The sequence below is a fragment of the Podarcis tiliguerta genome (assembly GCF_965153285.1).
Source record: "Podarcis tiliguerta genome assembly, chromosome: 14".
In the NCBI taxonomy this organism is placed as follows: domain Eukaryota; kingdom Metazoa; phylum Chordata; class Lepidosauria; order Squamata; family Lacertidae; genus Podarcis; species Podarcis tiliguerta.
In genome coordinates, this window is record NC_139547.1 from 48,649,426 (window position 1) to 48,675,455 (window position 26,030).

Here is a 26,030-nt window from a genome sequence, read left to right on the forward strand (position 1 = left end):
GAGCTACGTGTCTTTCCTGGGAGTGATGTGATGGCTTGGGCGCCTGCAGGCTCCACGCTGCCTGAAAGGGCAGCATGGGGCTTGCACCTGCCTACTGCCTCTCCCTCAGCCGCCCTACAGCTGAGGGGGAGGTGGTCAGAGGCTCCATGCAGCTCGCCCCGCCCCCAGCTGCAGGACGCGCGCACTGCACCGGGCACACGAGTGGCTAGCTACGCCACTGCTCACAAGGAGAAAAATTATTCTACAATTTTCACGTTTCTGCTCCTGAAAGCTGATACTCTTATTGACAAGCATCTTTATTTGCTTAGGCAACCAGACCCAGTAACCTTTTGATTTGGTTTGATCTGAAGGCAGCCCTATTAAGGAAGTTTTTAATGTTTGATGTTTTATCACTTATTATTATTATTATTATTATTATTATTCTGTTGGGAGCTGCCCAGAGTAGCTGGGGAAACCCAGCCAGATGGGCAGGGTGGTTATTATTATTATAATTATTTATTATTATTATTTGTTGTCATAACTGAGGAACACACCCTGTTTTCCCCTGGGACTCATCTTGGTGTACATTTCAGCCAAGATGTGCACCCATGCTGTGCAACCAAACACTCTCAAATGATCCAGGTTAGGTTCATGGGTGTAGCCTGGGGGGGGGGGGGCGGCGACAGGGGGGCAGCTGCCCACCCCCATATCAAGTAAAACAATAAAAATACTCACTGACAAATCACATTGGTTCTGCTCCCCTAACAAAAGTCCTGTCCCCCCTAACAAAATTCCTGGCTACACCCATGCTTAGGTTTCATACCATGAAAAACCCAAATGGTGTCATTTGAGTTGCAATTGTGAACAGCTAGTTCTGAGTGTAATCAACCATTGTTAAGGCTTTCTCCAATAATGCATCAGACAACTGTGTGTCTGTAATTGAGCACACATCATTACTTTGAGAGTGGGATTTTTGTTTTCAGCTACCTCACTGTCAGAAGGGGTGTAAGGGCTGTCAGCTGATGCATAAGCTCCTTCTTAACTAGGAAGTCTTTATATTGCAAACACTAGTCTGTTTGCTACAGGCTTCTCATAAGGATTATGCACCCAAGTCGCAAATGATTTAAACTCTTAAATTTGCTGAATGCTCGCTTTAATAAAGACTGCAACCTCCTAGAACTGCAGAAAGTTAGCCCTAAATCAGTTGACCAACCACTAAAAAGAAAACTCACACTAAAACAGCCCCTTGTGTGCTATCCGAATAAAGTTTACTTTCTTACTGAGCTCATATGACTGTATCCTATGATTGCTCAACTGAATCAAATTGAGACTATAAAAATAAATGTTCAAGAGAAACCACATTTGAAAAGAATGCCCACTTTTTCTTCCTCAATCAATTTCGAATAGCAACAGTAACTGTCAGAGGGAAATGTGCGTGAAAATTACAGCACTGTGTAAATTACACGGTGTAAAATGTTTAGAATTATCATTAATTACAATTGTATTCAGCAATCTTGCACACTATAGGTTAGTAGTGAGCAGATTAAATAGACTATCTCTTCAACCAAGGTTTCTCAAACTTGGGTTTCCAGTTGTAGTCCAAAAATAGCTTGGGAGACCCAAGTTTGGGAAACCCTGTCTTAAATATAACCTCTTAATGCATAGGGTATTTTGGACAAGCTATTTCATGGACACACCACAATTATGCCTCCAAACCGAGCAAGAAGGTAGGAACCTTTATTTCCAAACTTTTGATTCTAGGCCAGGGGTCTGCAACCTTTAAGACAAAAAGAGCCACTTGGACCTGTTTCCGAAGGGAGGAAAAAAACTGAGAACCGCAAAACTAACACACGCACCGCCCCCATGCGATGTCACGGCCAGTACAGTGCCCGCCACAGTGGGGAGTGACGGGACACACAATGCGCCTCCTCCCCTTGCTAGTATCCGCCCCGGAGCCGCGGCAAAGGTGTAAAAGAGCCACATGCGGCTCCAGAGCCACGGGTTGCAGACCCCTGTTCTAGGCAATGTATTCAGCATCAGCTTCTGGAAGGGGGGAAGGTAAGGGTGTGAGTGTTTTAATCATTACCATTTATACTTCTAGTGATCTCACTTCTTCTAGTCCGTATGCAGCCTAATCAACACTGCTTATGCGTAAGAGGGAACTATCAGCAGGCCAGAGAACTCGAAGGTTTCAAGGAGCATAAAAATATGTTTCAAAAAAATGGGAAATGAACTTTCACAACAGCCAAATCACTGAGCACGTTCAGTGGGCATGGAAAGCTGACTGTTAGTGGGAGGGAGATCAGGGGAGAGGAGGGGTGAATGGAATGGACTGGCTGGAATCCTGGACAGGAAGCAATCCATAAGATAATATTTTGTTGCAGGTCCTACTTGTATAAAATACTTTTATTTTATATTTACTTGTGCAGCATTTTGAAAATGCTAAACATCTGGACATGTGAAAACATACTTCCAGTATTAGTGAATAGGGGTAGAATGGCTTCATGATTTAAAATAACTGAGAAGCCACTGGATGGCCTCAAAGACTCAGAAATATATGACTAAACACTACTTTTCTGTTCTGGAGTACCAAAACATCACTCTGTGTAGGTCAACTCAAACTTTAAAGTCACATGATGGAGCCATACGTGGGCTAAAATTGCAACGTGTATGGTTTGAATTACATGAAACCAAGTTCCTGTTTCCTACAGAAGAACTGTGGTTTTTTGTTGTCTGAGTTTTCGAACTGAGCACGTCACCACACGCAGGAAGCCAAGTATGCATTAAAACTTATTTTTCTCATCAATCTGATCATAAAGACAGAATCAGCCTGTTGCATCTGCATTTTGTTTCACGGGTAAGTGACCTACTTTGTTTTAAATTTGAAATGTTTTCATCATCACTAAGGACCAAAAACAGTGTGAGAAGAGCTCTGTTCTTTCAACCTCTTTATTTCAGTAATATGCTTAAAGCTGCACAAAATGCAGCAAAATATCACATCTAAAAAAAATGTTATGAAAACAAAAGAGACAGGGATTTTTCTGTTCTGCTAGAATCCTTTTATAAATAATTAAAGTGTCACAGAATTCTTAAATGTGCAAGAAGCCAGATGCTTCAACTATTTAAACAAAAGGAAGTGGGGAGGAGGAATCAAAACTTTCTACTGAGCCGGAATGTTGCCTTCTACTGTTTTAGAATAAGACTAAAGCAAGAGTTGCACACATAACAGATTTTAAACACAACACTGTTGACATTCTTCCTCTGTGTAGAAGAAAAAAAATCTCTTCTCAATTTATTTGTTTCTGTAAAAACTGCACTCCTTCAGTTAAATTCTTACTGTAATCAACTGGTAACTCCATTTTTTATTTCTCTGCCTCTAGAAATCCTGTCTCTGAATTTAACTTATGTCAGAATCCCTAGAACCATCTTTTGCAAAGAATTATAAACACATTTACACTAAACAGCTAAAATAGCAATAACACTCCAGTTGCGCACAAGGCTCGCTTGTATAAAAGAAACTTCTTTCTCCTGTTGGGAAAAGAAACCAGGGAAGGGCTGTCATATGCTAAGAATCTATACAAAAATAGATCTGGTTTCTAAAACAACGATTCCAAAACATAGTAATGCGGCTTGGAAGCTTTCAAATAAGTCGTCAGTTTAATTCATTAAACTGAAATGCCCAGACTTGAGTGTTTTAAGCAAACGCATGCAAGGGGGAAATAATTTCAAGTTCTGCCTTTCTCAAGAGATTTCCCTCGCAGTACTTGCCCTCCTGTAGTTCTCTCCTGCGTGTTGTGGGGAATGGTTCAGCTCCATCTATTGGAGGCAAGGATAATTTATTAGCTGTGTGTCTGAGCCTTAGAACAGGATTCCAGAACATTTTTGTATTCACTGCCAAAACAAATAAAGCCTAACATACTAGCAGCACAATGCCTGAGAAGGGCTTTCTTTAAAATGGAGGAGTCAGAAAAAGTCAGAAAGAAATAAGGGGAAGAATCATCAGTGAAAGAAAAGATCAGAAAGAAGTTGAGAAACAGAAGTGAACAGTATACAGATTATTATTTAAAAATACTTTTTAAAAAATTGTGTTTATTCATTTGTCTTATTTCCTGCCTGGGGCAGCTAACAGCCACCATTAAAATAGAAATACAATAAACTAAAACATCAACAAAATCCAACTATTAAAACATAACATAGTGAACAATAAACCTTTAACTATTAGGCTCCAATCTAGTTATATTCCAAAAGCCAGGACAAGTGTGTGTGTGTGTGTGTGTGTGTGTGTGTGTGTGTGTGTGTGTGTTAGGAATAAATGCTATTTCCTTGTTCAAATTATGTTCCAAATAAACCCTGGGGGTTCCTTGGAAGCAAAAGAGAGGTTCTCCACTGGGAAAAATCTGTAATATGGGAGACTCCCCTAAAAGCTTGCCTACTACAACATGCTTTCCCTTGCATGCAACAAGCATCCAATGAAGAATGTTGGGTTTGTTATAGGACAGACATTCCCTTCACGTGTGGTAACTATGAGGCCCAATGTCTAGGTTAGTGCCCTGGATAAACTGACTGCATACCTCACAATACTTCCCAGAATGCTCTGCAACACCCATTAATGGAAGATATGCAGAAGATCCTCAGCAGAAAAGGTAATATGAGAAGGACTGCGTTAAAGCAAAAAGTATGAAATCCATGGCTTTAAACCTAATGCGTTCTGACTGTAATTTCAGCTGTTGTCATGAAATGATGATATTCTAAGACACTTCATTCTGCAGAAGCCACTAAACAACGTGAAGGGATGCACAAGCCATGCAGCTTGCTAGAATTGCTGCAGTAAATTTGCTGTTATGCTAGGTAATCAGAGAAAGGTGGTGGTAAAAATTATTTTCCCAGAGTAATGGAAATTAAAGAACCTCACAATCTATATACCTCCATGTAATTTTTTCCTCACTAACAGAAAAGGTACTCTTTCCAGTTATAAATGTTTTTCATTTTATTTTACAAAATGGAATTCTCAATGCCATTATAAGGTTTTTCCTAAGAATGTACTATGTAGTAATGTACATTTGATGCATTTGCTGCCTGCTGAGTGTTTTTCAGGCAACACAAAATGCATGGAATCTAAGAGTTCCTTAGAATTCAAATCCACAAGATGCATTCAAGATTAGCTGAGATTCCTGCATTGCAGAGTTGGACTAGATGACCCTCAGGATCTCTTCCAACTCTACAATTCTATTATTCTAGTTGAACGTACTCTTGTCAGTTCACAAATGGAAAGCATTTCTTCAACACTCAAGCTGTAGACTACTCCTATATTATTCTATCAGAACTTAGATCCATTCTATCACAAGCAGGGCTACCCCACGTCTGGATTTTCCAGGACATTACTGGGATTTCAGAAGCGGAATTGATGTCTGGGGGGGATTTCTGAAAGGCGACGCTTTGTCCTGGATCTTCTTAGGCAAGTCAACTGGAAAACTCTGGGATTTTTTAAAAAAATAATTGAGGTCTTCCTTTAAAAAAGCTCAACAATCACAACTCTTATTGCCACTTACAAATATGCTTATTAAATGCCACTTTATCTAACAGCTTGCTTGTGAGTCAGGAAGCAGAAAGGTAGACATTGACAGTACTAATACTAAGCTCAACACAAACACTTGCAGATACTAATACTGGCCTACATCATAAAGTTGCTTTTTAAGAGTCACTGATATAATATGTCATGTGCTTTGAACACTCTTTCAGTGTCTTATAAATGGTATAATTATTGTAATAACCTAGTGGCTCTCAGGCTTTTGCGGATGTGCTGCTCTCACTAAATGCTTTTCTTCTGTTAGCAAACAATCTGTTTCTTCTTCTTCTAACCCACAAGTGAGTTTCATTTCAACTTACATTAATGAAACAGAGTTCATTCTGGTAGCAAAATGGAAAGGAACTAATCCCTTTTACATTATTTTTTTAAAAAAATCCATGCTGAGTGCTAGATAGCTATTGCCAGTGGAGCAGATAAATCCCTCCCTCCCACTTAACAATTTAGTCTAATGTCCTTTGTGTGCAGCCCACCTTCCCTTTCTTGCATCTGGTGCTCTGGGTGCTCCAAATCCCAATTTCAAAGCTACCTCATTTTAGCCAACTCCACCTTTCTACTGTAAGCTGTGGGTTCTTGCTCCAAAGAGACCTAATTGAAAAAGCTGCCCCCGAAACTTATTGCTGAAGCCTCAGTACAGGAAAGGGTTTTGTTGATTTCATCTAGCATAATTCAGCCAATGCTGCAACCATGCTGCTTGTGATGCTCTAGAACAGGCTTCCTCAAACTCGGCCCTCCAGATGTTTTGAGACTACAATTCCCATCATCCCTGACCACTGGTCCTGCTAGCTAGGGATCATAACTGTTCAGGACCAAATTACATGACAAAAATATGGCCTGCAGTTCATGAAGAGAGATTTGTGGCACAGCAGGCATTCAATCCTGTGTCTTCTTGGTCAAAGCCCAAGCATCAAAGGCCAGTACTTTAACCATTATATCCCATGGCTCTCTCAATCTTGAACACCTTGGATTGGGGAAAGTGGGGATCAAAATTCCTTCTTGGCTATAAAACCAAGGCAGTCACTGTCTCAGCCTAATTCTACCTCACAAGGTATTTATAGGAAGGAAATGGGAAAGAAATATTCTGCTTCAAGTTCTTTGGGTGAAAGGCAGGAGACATATATAGCTTTTTCTGTGATAGCTTTGCTCTTATTGCAGGGCTTCTTCCTCCCCCCCCCCCTTAACTAACAGCCAGTGGTGGGGTGGGGGCTGAATCAGGACTATGGGGAGGGGGTATTCACCCCTACCACGGTCCTTATTTGAATCAGATCGTCAATCCATCTTGCTGTTCACAATGAAAGGAAAGCAACACAAGACCTACTTACTTCACGTCTAGCATGGCCCCTACAGAGGGACCTGAATTCCTTAGCCTAGTGTACAGCAGAAGGCTACTGTGAGAACAAGGGGAGAGGGAGGAATGACAGGATAGAAGTCTAATAAATAAATTAAAAGCCCATGTTATTACACCACTCTGCACATACATACCCATATCCCAACAACCAGAAATATTTGTTATTGATACTGTATTTTTATAGTAGATCTCAACTGTTTGAAAGTCAACATGGGTGCCATTTTTGGCTGGATGTCAGGGTGTGTGTGTGAATAAGCTAATATTTCAGCTCTGTCTAACATACTCACAGACTAATTCTGTGCATGTTTATTGAGAAGAAAGTCCAAGGACTATTGTTTTCATGTCCTGTTTCTAAGTGTCTAAGGGACATAAGATGCAAGGTGGTAAACTAGATGAATATTTGGTCTAATGTAGCAGGGCTCTTCTTAGTCTTAAATGTGGCATACAACCAAAGCCTTAAACTTACACTGTAGCTTAAAGCACAGCATTCTAATATTGACAGAACTGTACTAACAACATATAAGCTATGGAAAAAAGTCTTAGGGAGAAACATTATTCCATTATTAGATGAGGCTCTATGGAAACTTCTGATAAGAGACCCAAGACATTGCAGTGTCCCTGCAATTCACTGTACATATACACTCTGCCTGAATGGATCAGCTTTGCATATTATTGAATGATTTGAAGAAACCACAGTATTAAATCTGGGGATTAATGTGAAAACTGAAATGCTTATGTTACAAAGGAAACAGAAGACGAAATAGCAAACATAGCATGCTATATTTTTTAATTGCAGATATGCTAAAACATCTTTTAATATGAGCACAAAGCTTGGGAAATAGAAGCTATATTTTAAAATGCACTAATAATTACACTCCAAAAGCTCCATATAGTTTTCTACATAATTTAAAATATGAAATGTTTATCCTATTGTAGCACAATCCTTTTTTAAAAAACCTCCGAATAATATTAGCAACAGATTTCTTTCAACAAAGTATATGGAAATCACCTTTTTGATAACGTACAAATCGTGCTTTTAGGTAGCCTATAAAATTACACATTCCATATTTATGGCAGTCATTTTCTGCAGAGCAAACAACTATTGTATCTTTTTACACAGTCTATTATTTGTTTAAAAGAGAAAGTGATGTCTTTTCATGGTAACAGAATCATGATGGCATCACATGATTGAGCTATTACAGTTAATTCCCTGTCAGCTTCACCTTAAAAAACCCTATCTTTAGGAATTTATAACTGCTATAAACACATACACACATTTCTAAGCTAACAAAAGAATATAATCAGATAAAGGTGTTAAAAAGAAGTTTTTTAAAAACAATTATTTTCCCCAATCTCCAATAGTTCCATCATGAGACTGGGGGTATTTAAAATTAAGGTAAAGGTAAAGGTACCCCTGCCCGTACGGGCCAGTCTTGCCAGACTCTAGGGTTGTGCACTCATCTCACTCTAGAGGCCGGGAGCCAGCGCTGTCCGCAGACACTTCCGGGTCACGTGGCCAGCGTGACAAGCTGCATCTGGCGAGCCAGCGCAGCACACGGAACGCTGTTTACCTTCCCGCTGGTAAGCAGTCCCTATTTATCTACTTGCACCCGAGGGTGCTTTCGAACTGCTAGGTTGGCAGGCGCTGGGACCGAACGACGGGAGCGCACCCCACTGCGGGGATTCGAACCGCTGACCTTTCGATCGGCAAGTCCTAGGTCTGAGGCTTTAACCCACAGTGCCACACCGCGTCCCTATTTAAAATTAAAAGGTCATAATATTACTGCTGAAATTCTATTGCTGCAGTCTTGTAGTCTTCACAACTATTCTGAAACAATCACTGTGAACATAGTAACCCAATAGCCACAATGTGCACTAAGAAGGTAGAACTGCTACTGAATCTACTTGTGATAGTGGAATTCAAAGATACACCAGTGTAGTGACCAGATGACAATAGAGCACCCTATCCTTTTACTGGGGCTATGGTTGTGTGTCTAGTTATTATAATAACTAAGCCCTCCCCCATAGAGGCTATAAACACCATTTTCTATTGTTTGTGCAGCTGTCTCAAGACCACCTCCCACTTCTACTACTAATAATAATTTCAATATTTATACCCCACCCATCTGGCTAGGTTGCCCTAGTTACTTTTAAGTAAGTAACATTGTACTCAGGCTCAACAGCAACTCTACATTCCTTTCTGACAAAGCACATGGCTCTACGGTTTTCAGCTGGGGTGCACTGTAAGCACATTTTGACATTTAAAAAATCCAAAGATATGCAGTGGTACTTCCTCACTTTTCTTCTGCTTTGACTATACATTTCAAGTCCTTTGATTGTTTGTTTTCCAGTTTGCAGAAACACCAAGCAACCAAAGTTCTTCACAAGAATGGTCTCTCATAATATGACCTGGATGAAGTACCCAAGCCAGAGCCGAGATTCATTCACAAGTTTTGAAGACATCATATTCTCACAACATGTAATATCAAGATTTATGCACTGCTATATTACGCTCTTTGTACCAACTGGTCTACTCGCTGGGATTGTTATTTTAGGCATCCTCATCAAGAACCATATGCAGCACACCAATGAGAAATTAGATATAATGCTTTTTGCTCACACCATCAGCAATATGTTAATGATTCTTTTATCGCTCACCATCATCACAAGGCCTGCCTACCTCAAAGTATCCTATTTTGAGTGTGGAACACTGTCGTTTTTTTTCAATTTGAATTACTTCAGCTCTCAGTACCTTCTTGTCCTCATGGTGCTTAGCTTTTTTCTTTATAGGCACCCACCCCAAAATGCTTTAATTAGTAAGGCACATCAAAACCCTATGGTATCTGTTGCATTTGCACTGATATGTGCCTTTTGTGCTACACTAATAGTGGTGGCACTGCTGGGCATGGAGAATTACCACAAAGAAACAGACTGCCAATTAGATCCTTTATTTGCATGGCCTGAATACGAGATTATTAAATTTACCTTTGGCTTCTGCATTCCATCTTTGGCCAAGCTTCTCTGCTTTATTCTAATGTTTGTTAAAAAAGTTCAGCCGGAAATCCATCCCTCTAGAGACAATATTCACCCATATTTGACTGTTTTGGTTATTACAATAACAATGTTTGTGTGTCGTCTATTTTACAACAGTATGATTCTCTCTAGGACCAGCTTGAAGATACAGAGGATAATAGGGACACCCCAAAATGAGCTGACAATGAATATTGCAGAGATCCTGCTGTTCAGCGAAAGCTGTGTTAGTTTAGTTATCATTCTTTGCCTTCATAAACCATGCAGAATCGGCTTACTGAATGTTATAACTAATCTCACAAAAGTTTGCAGGAGGAGACATGCTAGTAACAGTCCTCTTGAAATACCAGAGACTCGTGCTGAAGTCTCATCTGGGCCCTCTGAAAATGGATCACACTGACCTTTGCCTTCCAAAATATTAGCATTGAAGAAAAAAGCGACAAATCTGCCAACATACAGAACCTGAAGGAATAAAAGATTTGCAAGCTTATTTATTCTTACAACCTGAGGAACAAATATTCTCCAGCTGGGGCTGAAAGCTACAATCATGGTTACTTAATGTTCCTCCTGTGTTGCTATTGCACGTCGTTGTTGTGTGCTGATGTATGGATAGCAGAGTGAACAACAGGACATCAACATGGTCAAGAGATTGTATAAAAAGAAACTTTTTCAGGATCAACAAAGGGGTAATGAATATAGAAGACTGCATGGGAGAGTGAAGGGAGATCTTGATAAAGAAGTGCATCACCTAGAAGTTAATGTATTATTCTACAAGTGACTCTTACAGCAACAAAATTAACTTAGTTATCATACACCATAATCCTTCAGTCCGTACATTTTTATCCCCCTCCCAACATACATTCATAAGGGATACAAGTCACTTGCAGAGGGGGGCTCTTTTTCTCTGTTCACCAATCCTGGACCAATAAACACCACCCATGGAATTGTCTAGCCTAAGAAGTCCAGCTTTCAGAATCCAGCCTGCTTGAATGTGGGCGCTTCTAAAAGGCTTTCCAGTGTACAGAACAGAACAGCACTGCACGGAACAACAGGCAAACTAGTTCTACTGAATTATAGACATTGAGGCTCTGAGATTAGAAGTTGTACCCATCTTCAAAAAGGGGGGGGGGGGAGAGAGAAGATTGAGGTAACTACCAATCCGTCAGCTTTTTGATACCAGGAAAGATCCTAGAACATATAATTAAATGGTCAGTCTGTGAGTACTTAGAAAAGGATGCTGTGATTGCGAAGACCCAGTATGGGTGTCTCAAAAACAAGTCATGCCAGACTCATTTCTTTTTTTGATAAAGTTACAAGCTTGGTGGATTGGTGAATGCTGTGGATGTGGTGTATCTTGATTTCAATAAGGCTTTTGACAAAGTCCCCTGTGATATTCTTGAAGGAGCTGGTAAAATGTTGGTTGGACGAGGTTACTGTTAGGTGGATTTACCGACAAAACCCAAAGAGTGCTCATTAATGGTTCCTCATCATCCTGGAACAAAGGGACAAAGTGGGGTACCACATGGGATGGTTCTGTCTTGGGTCTGTTGTTCAACATTTTTATAAATGACTTGGATAAAGGAAATGAGGGGATGCTCATTAAATTTGCAGATGACACCAAACTGGGAGGGGTAGCTAATGCCACAGAAAACAGAATCAGAATTCAAAAGAATCTTAATAGATTGGAGAACGGGGCCCAAGCTAACAAAATTAATTTCAGTAGGGACAAATGTAATGTTCTACACTTAGGCAGAAATAATCAGCTGCAAGAATATAAGATGGGATATGCCAGAAAGATATAGGGGTCTTGTTGGACCACAAGCTTAATGTGAGACAACAGTGTGATGCAGCAGCAGAAAAAGCTAATGCTATTCTAGGCTGCATCAACACAAGTACAGCGTTCAGATCAAGAGAAAATCACTACTATATTCTGCCTTAGTCAGACCAACCTGGACTACTGTGTTCAATTCTTAGCACCACAAGGAGGATGTTGACAGGCTGGAAAGTGCGCGCGGGACGGCAACCAAGATGATCAAGGGACTGGAAACTAAGCCTTATGAGGAAAGGTTGAAGGAGCTGGGTATGTTTAGCCCAGAAAAGAGGAGACTAGAGGATTTTCAAATATCTAAAGGGTTGCCACATGGAGTTTGTTTTCTCCTGCTCCGAGGGTGGGACCCAAACCAATGGATTCAAGTTACAAGACAGGAAATTCCGACTAAACATTAGGAAAAACTTTCTGATGGTAATAGACTTCGTCAGAAGGTGGCAGACACGCCTTCATTGGAGGCTGGATGGCCATATGTCATGGTCACTTTAGTTAAGATTCCTGCATTGCAGGGGGCTGGACTAGAATTGGGCCCATTCCAATTATACAATTATATCATTCTGTAAGTTCCCTTAAAAAACAAGGGGTTGCAAAAGGGCATTGCTATTTGCTGGAAGTGTGCAGTATATTCAAGACAGCCTAACTGCTGTGCAGTGGAAATGGAAAAGTCATATTTCAGGGTGGGATGGGACATGAATACAGGTTCTATAAACCAGAACAGCTGTTCTGGGCTTGAGGTAAATTAATTATTTCGGGTGCAGGAAGTGTTAAATACATTTGGGCACCCCTTTGCCAAAAGATCTAATTGATGTAACAATGACCAACAACATGAAAGATTTAACATGAGAATGGTGCTATTGGGGATAATGTGGTATAGTAAGATGAAATGTGTCCATGTGATCATGGTGAATCATGCCTCTTTAAATGTTTTGGAGAAAAATAAAATCATGTCGAAAGACATAGCAAGAAAAAAATGCAAGGAGGACAGTAGTTCTTTCATTAAGATGGGTAATAAATAACAGCCCAGGAGTTTCTTAACAGTAAATGAGATGGATGTAAGGCAAGGCATGAAAGATATAACAGGGCGTTGGAGCCTTTTTCTTTTCATGCATAGAGAGCGTTATCTGCTGGTTCAAGGCTTACCTTGAAGCAGGGGTAGGCAACATGCTGCCCATCAATGCTGTGAATTCCAGCTCCCATAAACCCCAACCACCCTGGCTGATGGTCAGGAATGATGTGTCTTAGGGCAGGAACCTTTCTCTCCCATATGCTACTCTGTAAAGTGTCGTCTATGGTTATGGCACCATGTACAACATAATAATCACTATTAATAATGATACTTTGATTTCTCATCAAGAAGACTGGCTTATTCCAAATACAGTACTTCTGGAAATGAAAAGAGAAATGTATATCCAAGGCAAACTATTGCTTTGGACTGTTTTTTTTGGTAATGACAAAGGGTATCTTTTTTTCACCAACATCCTACAACAAAATCACACATCAACTACTGCCACAGGCTGGACTTTGGGATGTAGTGAACATATGTGCCTGGAAAGAACTCAGGGGATTCTATGTCTGAGATAGCTCGCAAGAAAATATTGTAACACTGTGAGCTTATACATTGCAATAGTTGTTGGGAAAATGTTAGAAGGGATTTTGTAGTGAAGACACATCAGAGCCTTTCAACATCTATGCCAGTCAATATTAGACCAACTAATATTAGGGGGCTGAGGCTAAGGTCTGCCCTGACTACAACAGGACCTCCAAGTGTAACACTTTCCCTGAATTGGGAAACAATAAAGGATGTACTCAGGCTTGTTATTATGGGAGGTATTAAGCATGATCCCCACCCCTAGTAATCCCAGCCATTGATTTAAAAAACTTTCCCCAAACCTTCATCTGCATAGCCCTGCCCCGTGTTCCATTTCTTGATCTCACTAGAGTGTGACAGAATGCTAGAAGCTATTTTTTATGTATATATAGATTATGTTTATGATGATATGATCAACAAGAATCAACAACTGTTTTTCAGCTATCAAAATGTGAACCAAATTCAAGTTTTCTCAATGCATATGGTTAATAAATGTTTCTAAAAATATTTCAGCAGTCTAAATGATCTTCCAATTATTATATAATTCATTTTTATAGCAAGCACAAGTAGGATATTAGAAGCATTTTAGTGTATGGATGTTTGTTCCAGTCATGGGGAAAAGCTGTCTACTTCTATTCAGATACAGTAGTGTTTTTTTCCTGCAGCAATTAAGGAAATGTTATTATAGTAAACCATAAGCCAAATGGAAAAGAACATCACCCATATCCGAACAAAGATGAGTGAGAATTATTAGAGTATACTGAAAGTATTCTAAGCCTGCATTAGCTCTTTACCCGGAGCCTGTGGAGATCTGATGTGCTTTTAATATCCCATTTTTCTGTAGTCTCTGCATTTTAAAAATATAAATGGAAAGCTATGGTTTAAATTTCAGTAGGCTTGAAGAGGAACTATGACTGATACTTGTGGCAGAATCAAGTACATTGTTGTGTTCTACACAAGAGATGAAAGCTAGGGCTGCAATGTTTAGTCAATTCATTCAGATTAATTCATTTAAAAATTTAATCAGGAAATAGATTTCTAAAATTATCTTTTATATAACACCACACAGACTGCAAGTTCCATCAGAAGTAGCATTTCTCCTTCCACCTCATACAGGAGGGAATTCATAGGCTAAGGTGCTGTGACCTGGGGGATGCCTTTCTAATGTCTAAAACCAAAGAAAGCATGCCTTTTTATTCCAAGTAATTATTCTTATTCATATGCAAATGAAATTTTAATCTACTGGAATGCATTTGATTAATCCAACAATATTATTTAATCGTTTGATTAGCACTGCCTATAAAAGCCTAAGAGCTCTAGTGCAGGCACAAGCAAACCCAGCTTGATGGGCGGGGTATAAATCAGGCATAAGCAAACTCGGCCCTCCAGATGTCGGGGACTACAATTCCCATCATCCCTAGCTAACAGGACCAGTGGTCAGGGATTATGGGAATTGTAGTCCCAAACATCTGCAGGGCCAGAGTTTGCCTATGCCTGCTCTAGTGGATCAAATATAAAATACCATCTACTCCAGCATCTTGCTTCCCAGAGCAACCAACTAGCTGCCTCTAGGACAGGGGTGGGAACCTCAGGCCCACCTTGACCAAAAGCCCCGTCAAGCCTCTTTGTCGGGATGTTTGAACATACCTAGGCCATAGTCCTGCTTTGCGCCCTCCGCAAGTGCCTTTGTCTGCATAAAACAGGAGTCACCAACTATTTTGGATACATGGGCAGATTTCAAATTTTGAGAGAGTGCTGTGGGCACCAGTCACAACATGGCTGCCATGAGGCCATAGTATACACAAAACTAGAGGAAGCACAGTCATGGTGAAGTTTTTTCTGTAATTGTGCTTCCATTCTATAAAAGGCTTAACCTGTTGAATGTCTGCCTGCCATACAACTGTTAAAGGCACAAGAACCCCGTTTTAGCCCAATGCCAACTCTAAACTGAAGCCTATGCTACCATCCTGTACCTAGTTATCTAGGAATAAGCCCCATTAAACACAAAGAGTCTTACTTCTGAGTGGACATGTATACCATTACACTGTAAACAAATAATTAATTGTGTAGTTAACAAGTGCCTGATCCTTAGCTTCTATTAAGCTGGAGACATTTCCAAGCCTCTTCAAACAGTTTTCATATTTTGCCTTTTGGGATTAGAGGGGATTCTTTAACATCTACCCACACTTAAGACTTGGGGGGGGGGGGGGAGTCTAAGCATTAAAAAGGTAAAGGTACCCCTGCCCGTACGGGCCAGTCTTGACAGACTCTAGGGTTGTGCGCCCATCTCACTTAAAGAGGCCGGGGGCCAGCGCTGTCCGAAGACACTTCCGGGTCACGTGGCCAGCGTGACATCGCTGCTCTGGCGAGCCAGAGCCGCACACGGAAACGCCGTTTACCTTCCCGCTAGTAAGCGGTCCCTATTTATCTACTTGCACCCGAGATTGCTTTCGAACTGCTAGGTTGGCAGGCGCTGGGACCGAACAGCAGGAGCGCACCCCGCCGCGGGGATTCGAACCGCCGACCTTTCGATCGGCAAGCCCTAGGCGCTGAGGCTTTAACCCACAGCGCCACCCGCGTCCCTCTAAGCATTATCTGATCTCAAATGAATCCACCAAAGGAAAGATGCATCCTGATTTGGGGGGGGGGGAGGGCAAACTACAGAGAATCCAAGGGATCTCATGGAACTAGAAAAGGTATGGGAAGTGGACTGGGGATCAGAAACAGGGTATCAAAAGTGCTTAAAGAAGCCAGCAAGGAAGGAAGGCATGGTCAACATCAGGGCCTGCTCCAGTAAATTAAACCCTTCCCCTATGGATCCAAAGGACGCCATCCACCCTGTGGGAAGGCAGAAGAGAGTGAGGCAGGCAGGCAAACAAACAGACAAAGGAAACATCAGGACTTGCTCCAGTCAGACTGGCCCCTCAACTCACAAGGCCAATTTTACGTTTTTTATTATTTGTTTTAGTATTTTGAAATTTTAAGTCTTTTCTTGGGTGTCTTGGAATAAAACAAGTTATGAATACAATAACGAAATAACTCTTGCGCACTCCAGCAACTAGTATTTAGCAATATACTACCTCTGATCATGGAGGTTCCATATAGACGTCATGACTAATAGCCATTTATCTTATTCACTGTGTGAAAGGAATAGCCCAAAGAACCCAATAAATGCATATACCGAGAAAATAAAATGAGCATTAGACCAGTGATATGTACAATACAAGCGAGAACTAAACTGCTCTGTCATGTGAGGTTTACCACTGACTGCCCCTGCCTCCATGGAGCTGTTCTCCCCACTCCAGCATCTGTTACATTCAATGCTTCACACATCACATGGAGGGAAATGTAAGTTTGCCATTGCATGCACTTAAGACAGAAACCTGTAGCTAGACCCAGTACACCTGTTAAACGCTCAGAAAGTATGAGCACTAAAGCTTGGGTATTCGAAAACAAGGGTCATTCTTTGAAAATGTGAGGAAACATATGCCAAATTGAACAGCGATAACTGTTACCTAGTCACAAATGGAACTCTGATAAATTGCTGCCGCTGACCTAATTTCACTCCATTTTACTACGTGGAGATACCAAATGCCAGCAAGTGGAATCTCAGCAACAGCAGAGATTCTGAGGTATGACAGGGGAGCCACCAATGCCCACAGCAGTATGATTACTTAGCGTCTGTCTTGCTAGCTTCAACTATAAAATATCGACGCGCAGTAAAATATAGAGCACAATACCACTGTATAACAATTGGATTCTTAACCTGAAAGGCATGCATACAAGTAGTTTTTAAAAACTGAGTTTAGAAAAGGTCACTCTGAGCATCAAACATGAATAAGGAATAATAAAGAGGTGCCATGCAGAGCAGGGGTAGCCAAAGTTTGAAATTATAGCTCCCTTGATACTTGAGCCCTAGCCATTCTGGCTGAGGTTAATGGAAGTTGGAGCTCACATATGGAGGGCACCATATTGGCTGTCTCTGATGCACTGGGACATGTTACAAAATACAGAATAATTTAGTAAACGTTAAATTTCACGTTTGGTTTCTGACCAAAAACCGGATTGTACATACATACATACATGCATGCATGCATACATAGTTTAGAATAAATGCTATCAAAAACCAGAAATAATGACCAAAATTGTGATTTCTGGGTTCTGCAGCAATGCTTTTCAAACTGCGTCAAGCTCCTCTGAAATTCAGCTCCCCCCGCCCCCGATATTCTCTGTGTAATGTGCAGCTGGTTAGAAATGTTAAGGGAGGCAAATGTGAGGCCCAGCAAGCCAAGATGGTGCACAGAGAACACGCCCCATAACATTCCTCAGAATCTTCTGCAATGCACCAAGATTCCACTGCAGGCACACAGCGCTTATCTGGCAGAGAAGTGAACAAGGGAAAGGTTTGCTGAACCATGGTTCCAGAGCAGCCTACCCCAACCTGCTGTCCTTCAGAAACTGGACCCTAATTCCCATCACCCCCAGCCAACATGAATAATGCTCGGGGATAATGGGACTATATTCCACAATGTATGGTGGGTACCAGGTTGGGTAAGGCACTTCTGGGGCAGTGGAGAAATGCATTCAAGGTGAACTCCAGAAGCTTATTCACAACAGGATCAGATAATGGAAACTGCGCAGTGTATTAAAGTCATGCTGTACCCAGATGTACAATGGTATTACTGAAGTACACTTAGGGTAGGTGTTGGTATGGAAACTTCATGCAGCAGAACCTTCAAGCATAGTTTCACAACCGTAAGAACTAGACAGATTTTTTGTTTTCTAAAATGAAAAAATTCTCAGAAAGCTGAACTTCTTACGAGTATACTGTGCTTTTAAAGCACTATTTTAATATAATATAGGTCATTTATGATCCGCAGAAATCCCAATTTCCCCCTCTATCTTAAGTTTTCTAATTCAGCATGCCCAACTGTGGCCAGGATCCAATAAGCTGCCATGGGCTTGGGAGGCATGCCAAGTGGAATTTTGAGCTTTTCCCCTTTAAACAGCATTTACCCACTCCAACCTGGTGTAATATCCCTAACTGCTTCAAAACATTCAAAAGCAGTGTGAATGAGGCATTGGGTGCTGCTGCTTAAGAAAGGAATGAGTATTTTATTCTTCCCCTCTCTCACACACACAAACACACGTGGAGTAAAAAGTCTGCTGAGGACATGCACTATAGTCTTGTCCCTTCCACTGAGAAAACAGGATTTAACGTAGCTGTTCAAGACTTCTTTTCCCACAGTCAGCAGAGCAATTCTGGCAACCGCCAGGTGGTGTTTGTGCAGTTATCAACAAGCTTCCTTCAGCAGCAGATGAAGCCCAAGCCTCCACCTGCTGCATCACGATTCAGAAGCAGCACCGACACATTGAATGTGTTCTGCTAAGTTTGTTGCAGAAAAATGATAGCAATGATGAACACCACAATGCAATACATCAAGATGGGAATACCTCTTGAGCTGACCGAAACATGCAAGCGATTAAGAAGGGAAAACAGGACTCCCGAAAGAGGGTAGGAATATCTCACTCTAGTTATTAATGCATGTGTTAAAGAATCAGTCTTCACTTTGAGTTTTAATGTTTTTCTTTTAATTGCATTTGCTATATGCTTGTACAGCCAAAGAATATCTCACTCTAGTTATTAAAGCATGTGTTAAAGAATCATTCTTCACGTTTGAGTTCTGTTTTTCTTTTAATTGCATTTGCTATACGCTTGTACAGCCAAGCAGTGGTATATGCTGAAGGTGCTTCTTCTAGCTGAATCTGTGAAATGGTGCTCAGTGTACTGGCATCTGAGTTTATTTTTGTATTTGAAGTAGGATCCCAAAAGCAAAAGAGGGATGAAAATAGGCAAACATCCCACGTCTCTCAAAATGTTGTTTTGTTTTTTTTTTTAATTTACAAATTGAACTGGCAAAGAGAAATAAACCAGCAGAAACAGAGTTAATTTTAGCCTTTAAAATGATGTCAGCTCAACAAAAACTGTAGAAAGTACAAGAATCTATAAAGCTTTATTATAGTGGTAAGACTTGCAGGAAGAACTGGATTTGTTGCTATAAACCATTTAAGTATCTTAAACAATCTTTTAAAAATGCAGGTGTTTATTCAGTTCTAAATTAACTGTACCAATACACTACTGCCTTCAATTCAATCTAGAATAATCTGAATAGCACTAATTTTTATAATTAGTGGTGGTGATAGTGATGTGATTAAAGATAAATTAGCCAACCAGTGGTTAGGAGGAAATCAGCTCAAGACCAGTTAAAACCTATGAATACACATTAGTGTAAGGTAAAATGAATCCTAAAAACACATGATGGTAAGAACAATTTAAAATGATGAACATTGTTGAAATCGTTCAGATTTCTTGCAGTCCCAGAGCATTATCAGAATGCCACTGATGCACTACTATTTAAAATATAGTTTTCCCTTCAATATTTACATTGGCCTGCTTTTTAGTGATGTATAAAAGTGATTTATTCTACCTTGCAGAAACAATAATTATAAAGATTGGCAAGTTAAAAAATAGCTGAGTTATTCTTAAACCCTCTACTACTAAAATCATTTTTTTTTACAAGATTATGCATTTTTTTTCAAAAAGTAATCTAAAAATATGTTGTTACAAGCCTCATAGTAATTCAACAACACAGTATTTTATTTTGGACAAGTGAAAATAAATTTTCTTTCTGGAAATAAACATGACAAACCCCTTGAAACAACTTTATGCATGCCTTCATATAAAATAGTAAGAATTAAGACTAAGACCAGGCTAAGGCTGCAATCCAATGAACATTTACCTGGGAGTAAGTTCCACAAGGCATGTATTTGGTCTCCAACAGCAACCGGTTACTTCTGGATATTCAAAAGCCGAGCAAGAGGGTAATAAGTATCTCTCTGATGCATGTTCCCAGGATCTAGTACTCATGAGGTATACAACCTCAAAACTTGGGCTTTTTATTTTAAACTATTATGGCTAATCACTATTAATAAATGTATCCTTCCAGTTATTTTCTATAGACATCTAAGATGGTGTCCATCTCCACAGCTTGTGGTAACAAATTTTGTAAGAAGAAACACTTATTAATGTCAATCAATTTAACCGGATGGAGAGAACTATTTGGAAAGGTATTCTGGTTACACTTTTCATGTTATAAAACTGTAACATGTTGCCACTGCCACCTTGATCCTCCACCTTCTATACTAAAAACAGCTTATCTTTAGTCTATTTTCATAGAGATTCTAAACCAGTTATTGTCTTCACCATCCCCTCAATAGCTTTTTTCAGATCAGGCAACCAGAGCTGCACACAGCGATGGAAGAGGCTGATAGGCTGATAGGTCTCAATAATCAAATGTAATATTTCAATCTGGCTCAAAAATTAGGTCAGAGATTACATGTGTTTCCACTTCCATATACTTAAAATGCTGTGAGAATCTTAGCTGCTCATGGCTTTTTGGCAACAAGGTTTACATAATCCAGTTCAAGATTTTAATCATCTGTGGTAATCTGCTTTATTTTTATTTCCTTATAATTTCACAAATCATTTAACAACATAGTTAGAAAAAGTAACTGCTTAAGAAATAAATATTATTTTCCCAAAGACTTCTGTTATACAATTGAAAACCTATAAGACCTATAAGAGCCTCTCTTTTTTTAAGCCTCTGTAAGAATCAGAAGGGTCCCATACTTTTCCTCTAGCTATCAGTTTGGCAGCCAAAGCATGTGCTGTAGGGGTTATATGTTAAGATTTCTATAATTATCTATGCAAACAAAGAACATGATACAACAGAAAGTTGATCTTTTATTTCTTCCAAAACTGGCTTTAGTCCTGATATTTATCCTTTTCTCATAAGAGCAATGCCAAAAAGATGTTTTGCTCATTGCCACTATATAGATCCTAAAATGATCCCAAAAACATTTACACTGAACATGTACATTCATATATTTGTGGTTCATCTAACTAAATTCACAAAGACAGCATCATGGATATACATGAACAGATGTTAAGGCCATTCATGTTAATAAACAATGAACTCTTTCATTTTTACAGGAAGGAGATTAATTATTTTCCCTTTTATTAATTGCAGGTCAAACAAGATTCATTAGTTGCTAAACTGAAGTAAACAGAACTATTATGATTCAGCAACTTTCAAATTGTAAGCAAGATTACAATAGAAGAAATATGTATACACCTGAAATCATCATTACCATACAAAAGTTCCTGTGTTATAGAACATATCAATTGATTCTTGCTTACCACTTTTCTTAAGGTACTATAGAAATTCTGCAAGTCTTGACCTAAACTGATTCTGCTTTTGCAGAATACAAAATATGACTTCTACAGATCTCTTTGGATTCACCAACAATTTAAGCACTTTGGTACTGAAGTTCTAAGCGATATACCCAAGAGAGGCGCATACCATGGAAATTTTCGCAGCATCCACATCTCAACTACTTTGTAACAGCACATATTTTGAACGAAATGGATCATATCTATGCAATGAAAACAAAACTGTCAGCCTCTCAGATAAATCAGAACACCAGCAATACGTTATAGGTCTTTTCTTATCATGCCTTTACACAATATTCCTTTTTCCTATTGGCTTCGTGGGAAACATTCTTATTTTAGTGGTGAACATAAGTTTTCGTGAAAAGATGACTATTCCAGACTTATATTTCATAAACCTTGCAGTAGCAGATCTCATTTTGGTGGCTGACTCTCTCATCGAAGTTTTTAATCTCGACGAAAAGTATTACGATATCACAATAATTTGTACTTTTATGTCATTGTTCCTTCAAATCAACATGTATAGCAGCATATTCTTCCTAACATGGATGAGTTTTGACAGATACATAGCACTAGCAAAAGTAATGAAGTCCAACTTATTTCGCACCATGGAACATGCCAGATTAAGCTGTGGCCTCATCTGGTTGGCATCTATCTCGGCAGCACTAGTGCCCTTCACAGCTGTACATTTGCAACATGCTGGGGAGGTTTCCTTTTGCTTTGCAGATGTAGAAGAAATTCAGTGGCTAGAAATAACCTTAGGGTTTATCATCCCTTTTGCTATTATAGGCCTTTGTTATTCGTTAATTGTAAGAGTCTTGATAAGAGCCCACAAGCATAGAAGTTTGCGGATACGCAGACAGAAAGCTCTTCGCATGATTTTTGTTGTTGTCCTTGTCTTCTTCATCTGCTGGCTTCCTGAAAATGTCTTCATAAGTGTGCAACTTCTTCAAAAGACAGAGCAAACCTCATCAAGGGGCCAGTCTTTCAGACACAACTATCCCTTAACCGGACACATTGTGAACCTTGCAGCCTTCTCAAACAGCTGTTTGAATCCTCTTATCTACAGCTTCCTAGGTGAAACTTTCAGAGAGAAACTGAAATTGTACATTGAACAGAAAACAAAAGTCTCTGTTTTAAACCGGTTTTGTCATGCTACCCTGAAATCTGTTATTCCTGATAGCAACGAGCAATCGGAAGTTTAATTTAGCCTGTATTTAAAGGTACCATAATGGAACTTGATCACAATGCTAATAGAAAAATCATATACTTTGTCCTATGCACAAAGATTTGTACTATTTTTATGATGATATGTAAAAGATTACACATTACTCAAATCTGCATTTCATTAAGGTTAGAAACTAATAAAAGGCTCATGGGGGGGCAGCTGTATTTGCATACTTGTGAACAATAAGGTAGCAGAAAACTGTCTAAGGAAGAACTTAACTATAATATACTTATCAAATAATGTTATTTTTCTGCCATATGTTAGATGCCCTGAACAAAATAGTAAAACTGCAGTAAGAATAGGGAAATTCAATAGAACATATTGATACAGAGATGAAGACACAGATATAGAGAGTTGTTGATTTTCCTTCCAAGAATATCAGCTTGCAAACCTGTTGAAGAAAACAGCTAGAAAGCATGGTACTGTATATTAATAGACACAAACTGTTGCACAAACTATTAAGAAAATAGAAATTCAATCTAGATTTACAATGGACCTCTCTTTCTGGGTTGTTGTTTTTTAATTATTACAGTTAGCTACTAGGCTTTTATTACTTCCAAATTCCCTGAATCACCAAGAATCTTCGCCTTTAATAGTGGACTCAGGCAGTTGAGTGCTTATCAGCTTGTAATTGAAACAGGGCCACCCAAAAATAAGGTAATGGTGCATACTCAAGGGACTTCTCCAGTTATACAGAACTATATAAGTTTGCAGCAGGAAAGAACAGTATTTAAAAAAAAACAACTGAAAATGGCTCAAAGGTTTGTGAACTTCCTTAACTCATGGAATGTGGATGACAGCTGTGCCTACAGAAATAAGAAATATTCTATTACTCATTCTGTTACCTGAAGATGAAATTTCCATGACCACATTTAACATAAAAGATAGGAGTTCCTGTGTATTCACTATGCTTTAGTTGTGGGGGCAAATGATGCATAACCCCCACTGTGCTAAATCCTATAGCTTTTTCCCTATGGGTAGATTTCACTTCCACCTCAGGAGACAAAGGAAAAGTTCTAAAAGAACCAGGACAGACTGTGAGTGAGCTGAGACACAAAATGTTAGTGTGCCAGTTGAAGGTGGGGGAAGGAAAATCAGTGGCGTAGCGTGGGGGTGCAGGGGGGGCCGGCCGCACCGGCCGCAACATCGGGGGGGGGGGGGCTCGCTCGCACTCGCAGCTCTCTGCCCCTACTAAAATCCACGGGTTAGGGGGCGCAAATTACTTGCCTTGCCCCGGGTGCTGACAACCCATGCTACGCCACTGAGGAAAATGTACTCCGGGAGAAAAGCGGGAAATTACTAGCTCAATGTAGCCTTTAGTAAGTATTCTGGAAGGGTATGTGTGAGATCAGTTTAAAGCAGAAAATATTTCTCTTCCTGCACTATATAGGAATGTTTCCAAGAAAAGGAAAATGAACACATTTTCCAGTTCCACTCTTCAGAACACCTCCTGCACTATACAGCAATTAAATGCTTAAGATCACCCTGAGCTGTCTAGTGCTTTAGGGTAGCAAAGAAAAGCCAAGTGGGTAGGTGTTTGTTTCACTTTTCTTCTCCTGAAACTCTCCCAGATGTCAAATACCACTACACATCTTTTGGTCCAAGCAATCTGGAGCCCTGAATGAGGATATTCTTCTTACAGGGTAGGGAAATACACTGCTAGTGGGTATTGCAATAGCCACTAACTCGAATCAACTTTTTTTCCAGAATACTTGGATCCTGGGCATGTTCAAGCAATATTCATTCTCAATATCTGTATTCACACTGCAATCAGGAGATTCAATGGGAAACTGGCTCCCTCCCCCACTTCCCTTTCCATTCATAAAATAGAATTGGCTTTTATTTCACTTTCACCTTCCTTTAATTTTATTTACTGTACAATACCTTGAAAATAACAAATATTATTTGTTATATAGAATATGTCTCATGAATTGCAATTTACTGCAGGTTCTCCCTAATTCTCTTATCTAAAATCTTTCATCATGGTATCACGGAAAGCTGGCACTGCCAATAAATAAGGCACTGCCAAATTTAGAAATTGCACTCTATATGCAAGGAGGGGAGGAGGTACACATGAACAAGGAGGGCTATCATCTAAACTGGCTCAGAGACTGGACAGTCAGAATCAAAGCGACCTTTTCCTATATGGATATTAACATCTATTTGTAAAGACAATTTGCATACTATGATGATTTCATCCTTTCCTGCCAGGATGGAGAAAAGTTTGCTTCTTACTGGACTTGAATCACTCCCTTTTGACCACTCTACGGGAAAAGAAATTTGAGTTTAAGGGAAAAGTGGACCTTGGCTGACCCTTGACTGCCTCCTTTGGGCTTAGCTCCCTAGACGTCAACCTCCTCATGCTTGTCACTAACAGGCTGCAAGGTCTTGAGAGCTTTGGAAAGCAACATGGAGAAAGTATTGGAGAGCTACTTTGGAGTGTGGAAAAACAACATTCTTGTACATCCAGGTTTAGCATGCTCTAGTTCCTTTTCAAGCAATGTTAAGATAATCACAGAGATGCTGCACTAAGCTAGATAATGTTCCTATTATTGCCTGATCATACCCTTGATTACAGGCTAGGCATGGAACTAAATTCTGATTGCATTTTGGAGCTTCAAAAGATTATCTTTCCCATGTGATTGACTTTCAATCCCTTCTAGGATATATACTCTATGAAGGGCTCTGTACCCTCCAGAACTGTGCTATATTATGACCTCCACAAAGATCTTACAGAAGACATGCTCTGCCTGCTGCAGGACAGGAAGACTTAGATCCTGGCTGCGGCACATAGCTAACAAAAAAGCAAAAAGTTTCACTACAAATTTCCAAGATGTAGTTTCATTTTTTAAAAAAATCTAAATTTATAAAGCTTCCCATGGAGCCAGTAATTCAAGGAGACTAACATGTTGGGGTCCAGGAGCTGCATATCAGCAGCAGGTGTGGTCACCCCACAGTCTCACATGCACATACAGGACACACACAGAGGATCAGAGTCACTTGCAACTGATCCAGGCAGCATTACCAAAGTTACCAAGCAGGTATAATTCTGAGTAGTAAACTGGATGATTAATATGGGGTGTATGGAGCGTTAGGAAAGGGTAATACCTCTGGTACGGAACACACTGTGCTCCTTCTGGAGTAGTTTCTCCACC

The 26,030-nt window shown here is 39.9% G+C and overlaps 2 protein-coding genes across 7 annotated transcripts in view; one reads left to right on the forward strand and one right to left on the reverse strand.

The window, feature by feature from the left end:
- Nucleotides 1–26,030, reverse strand: part of CHLSN (cholesin) — a 149,121-nt gene that overhangs the window by 106,448 nt on the left and 16,643 nt on the right. The window lies entirely within an intron of this gene.
- On the forward strand, nt 18,432–22,934 carry GPER1 (G protein-coupled estrogen receptor 1). The gene is made up of 2 exons (XM_083413707.1): nt 18,432–18,872; nt 21,448–22,934. Exon 2 carries the CDS (start codon nt 21,782–21,784, stop codon nt 22,850–22,852), a length of 1,071 nt encoding a protein of 356 aa, XP_083269833.1. The 5' UTR covers nt 18,432–18,872; nt 21,448–21,781; the 3' UTR covers nt 22,853–22,934.

What these genes read in the sequence shown, in the direction of transcription:
- GPER1 (XM_083413707.1), top strand. Translation starts at nt 21,782, where the DNA reads ATGGAAATTTTCGCAGCATCCACATCTCAACTACTTTGTAACAGCACA.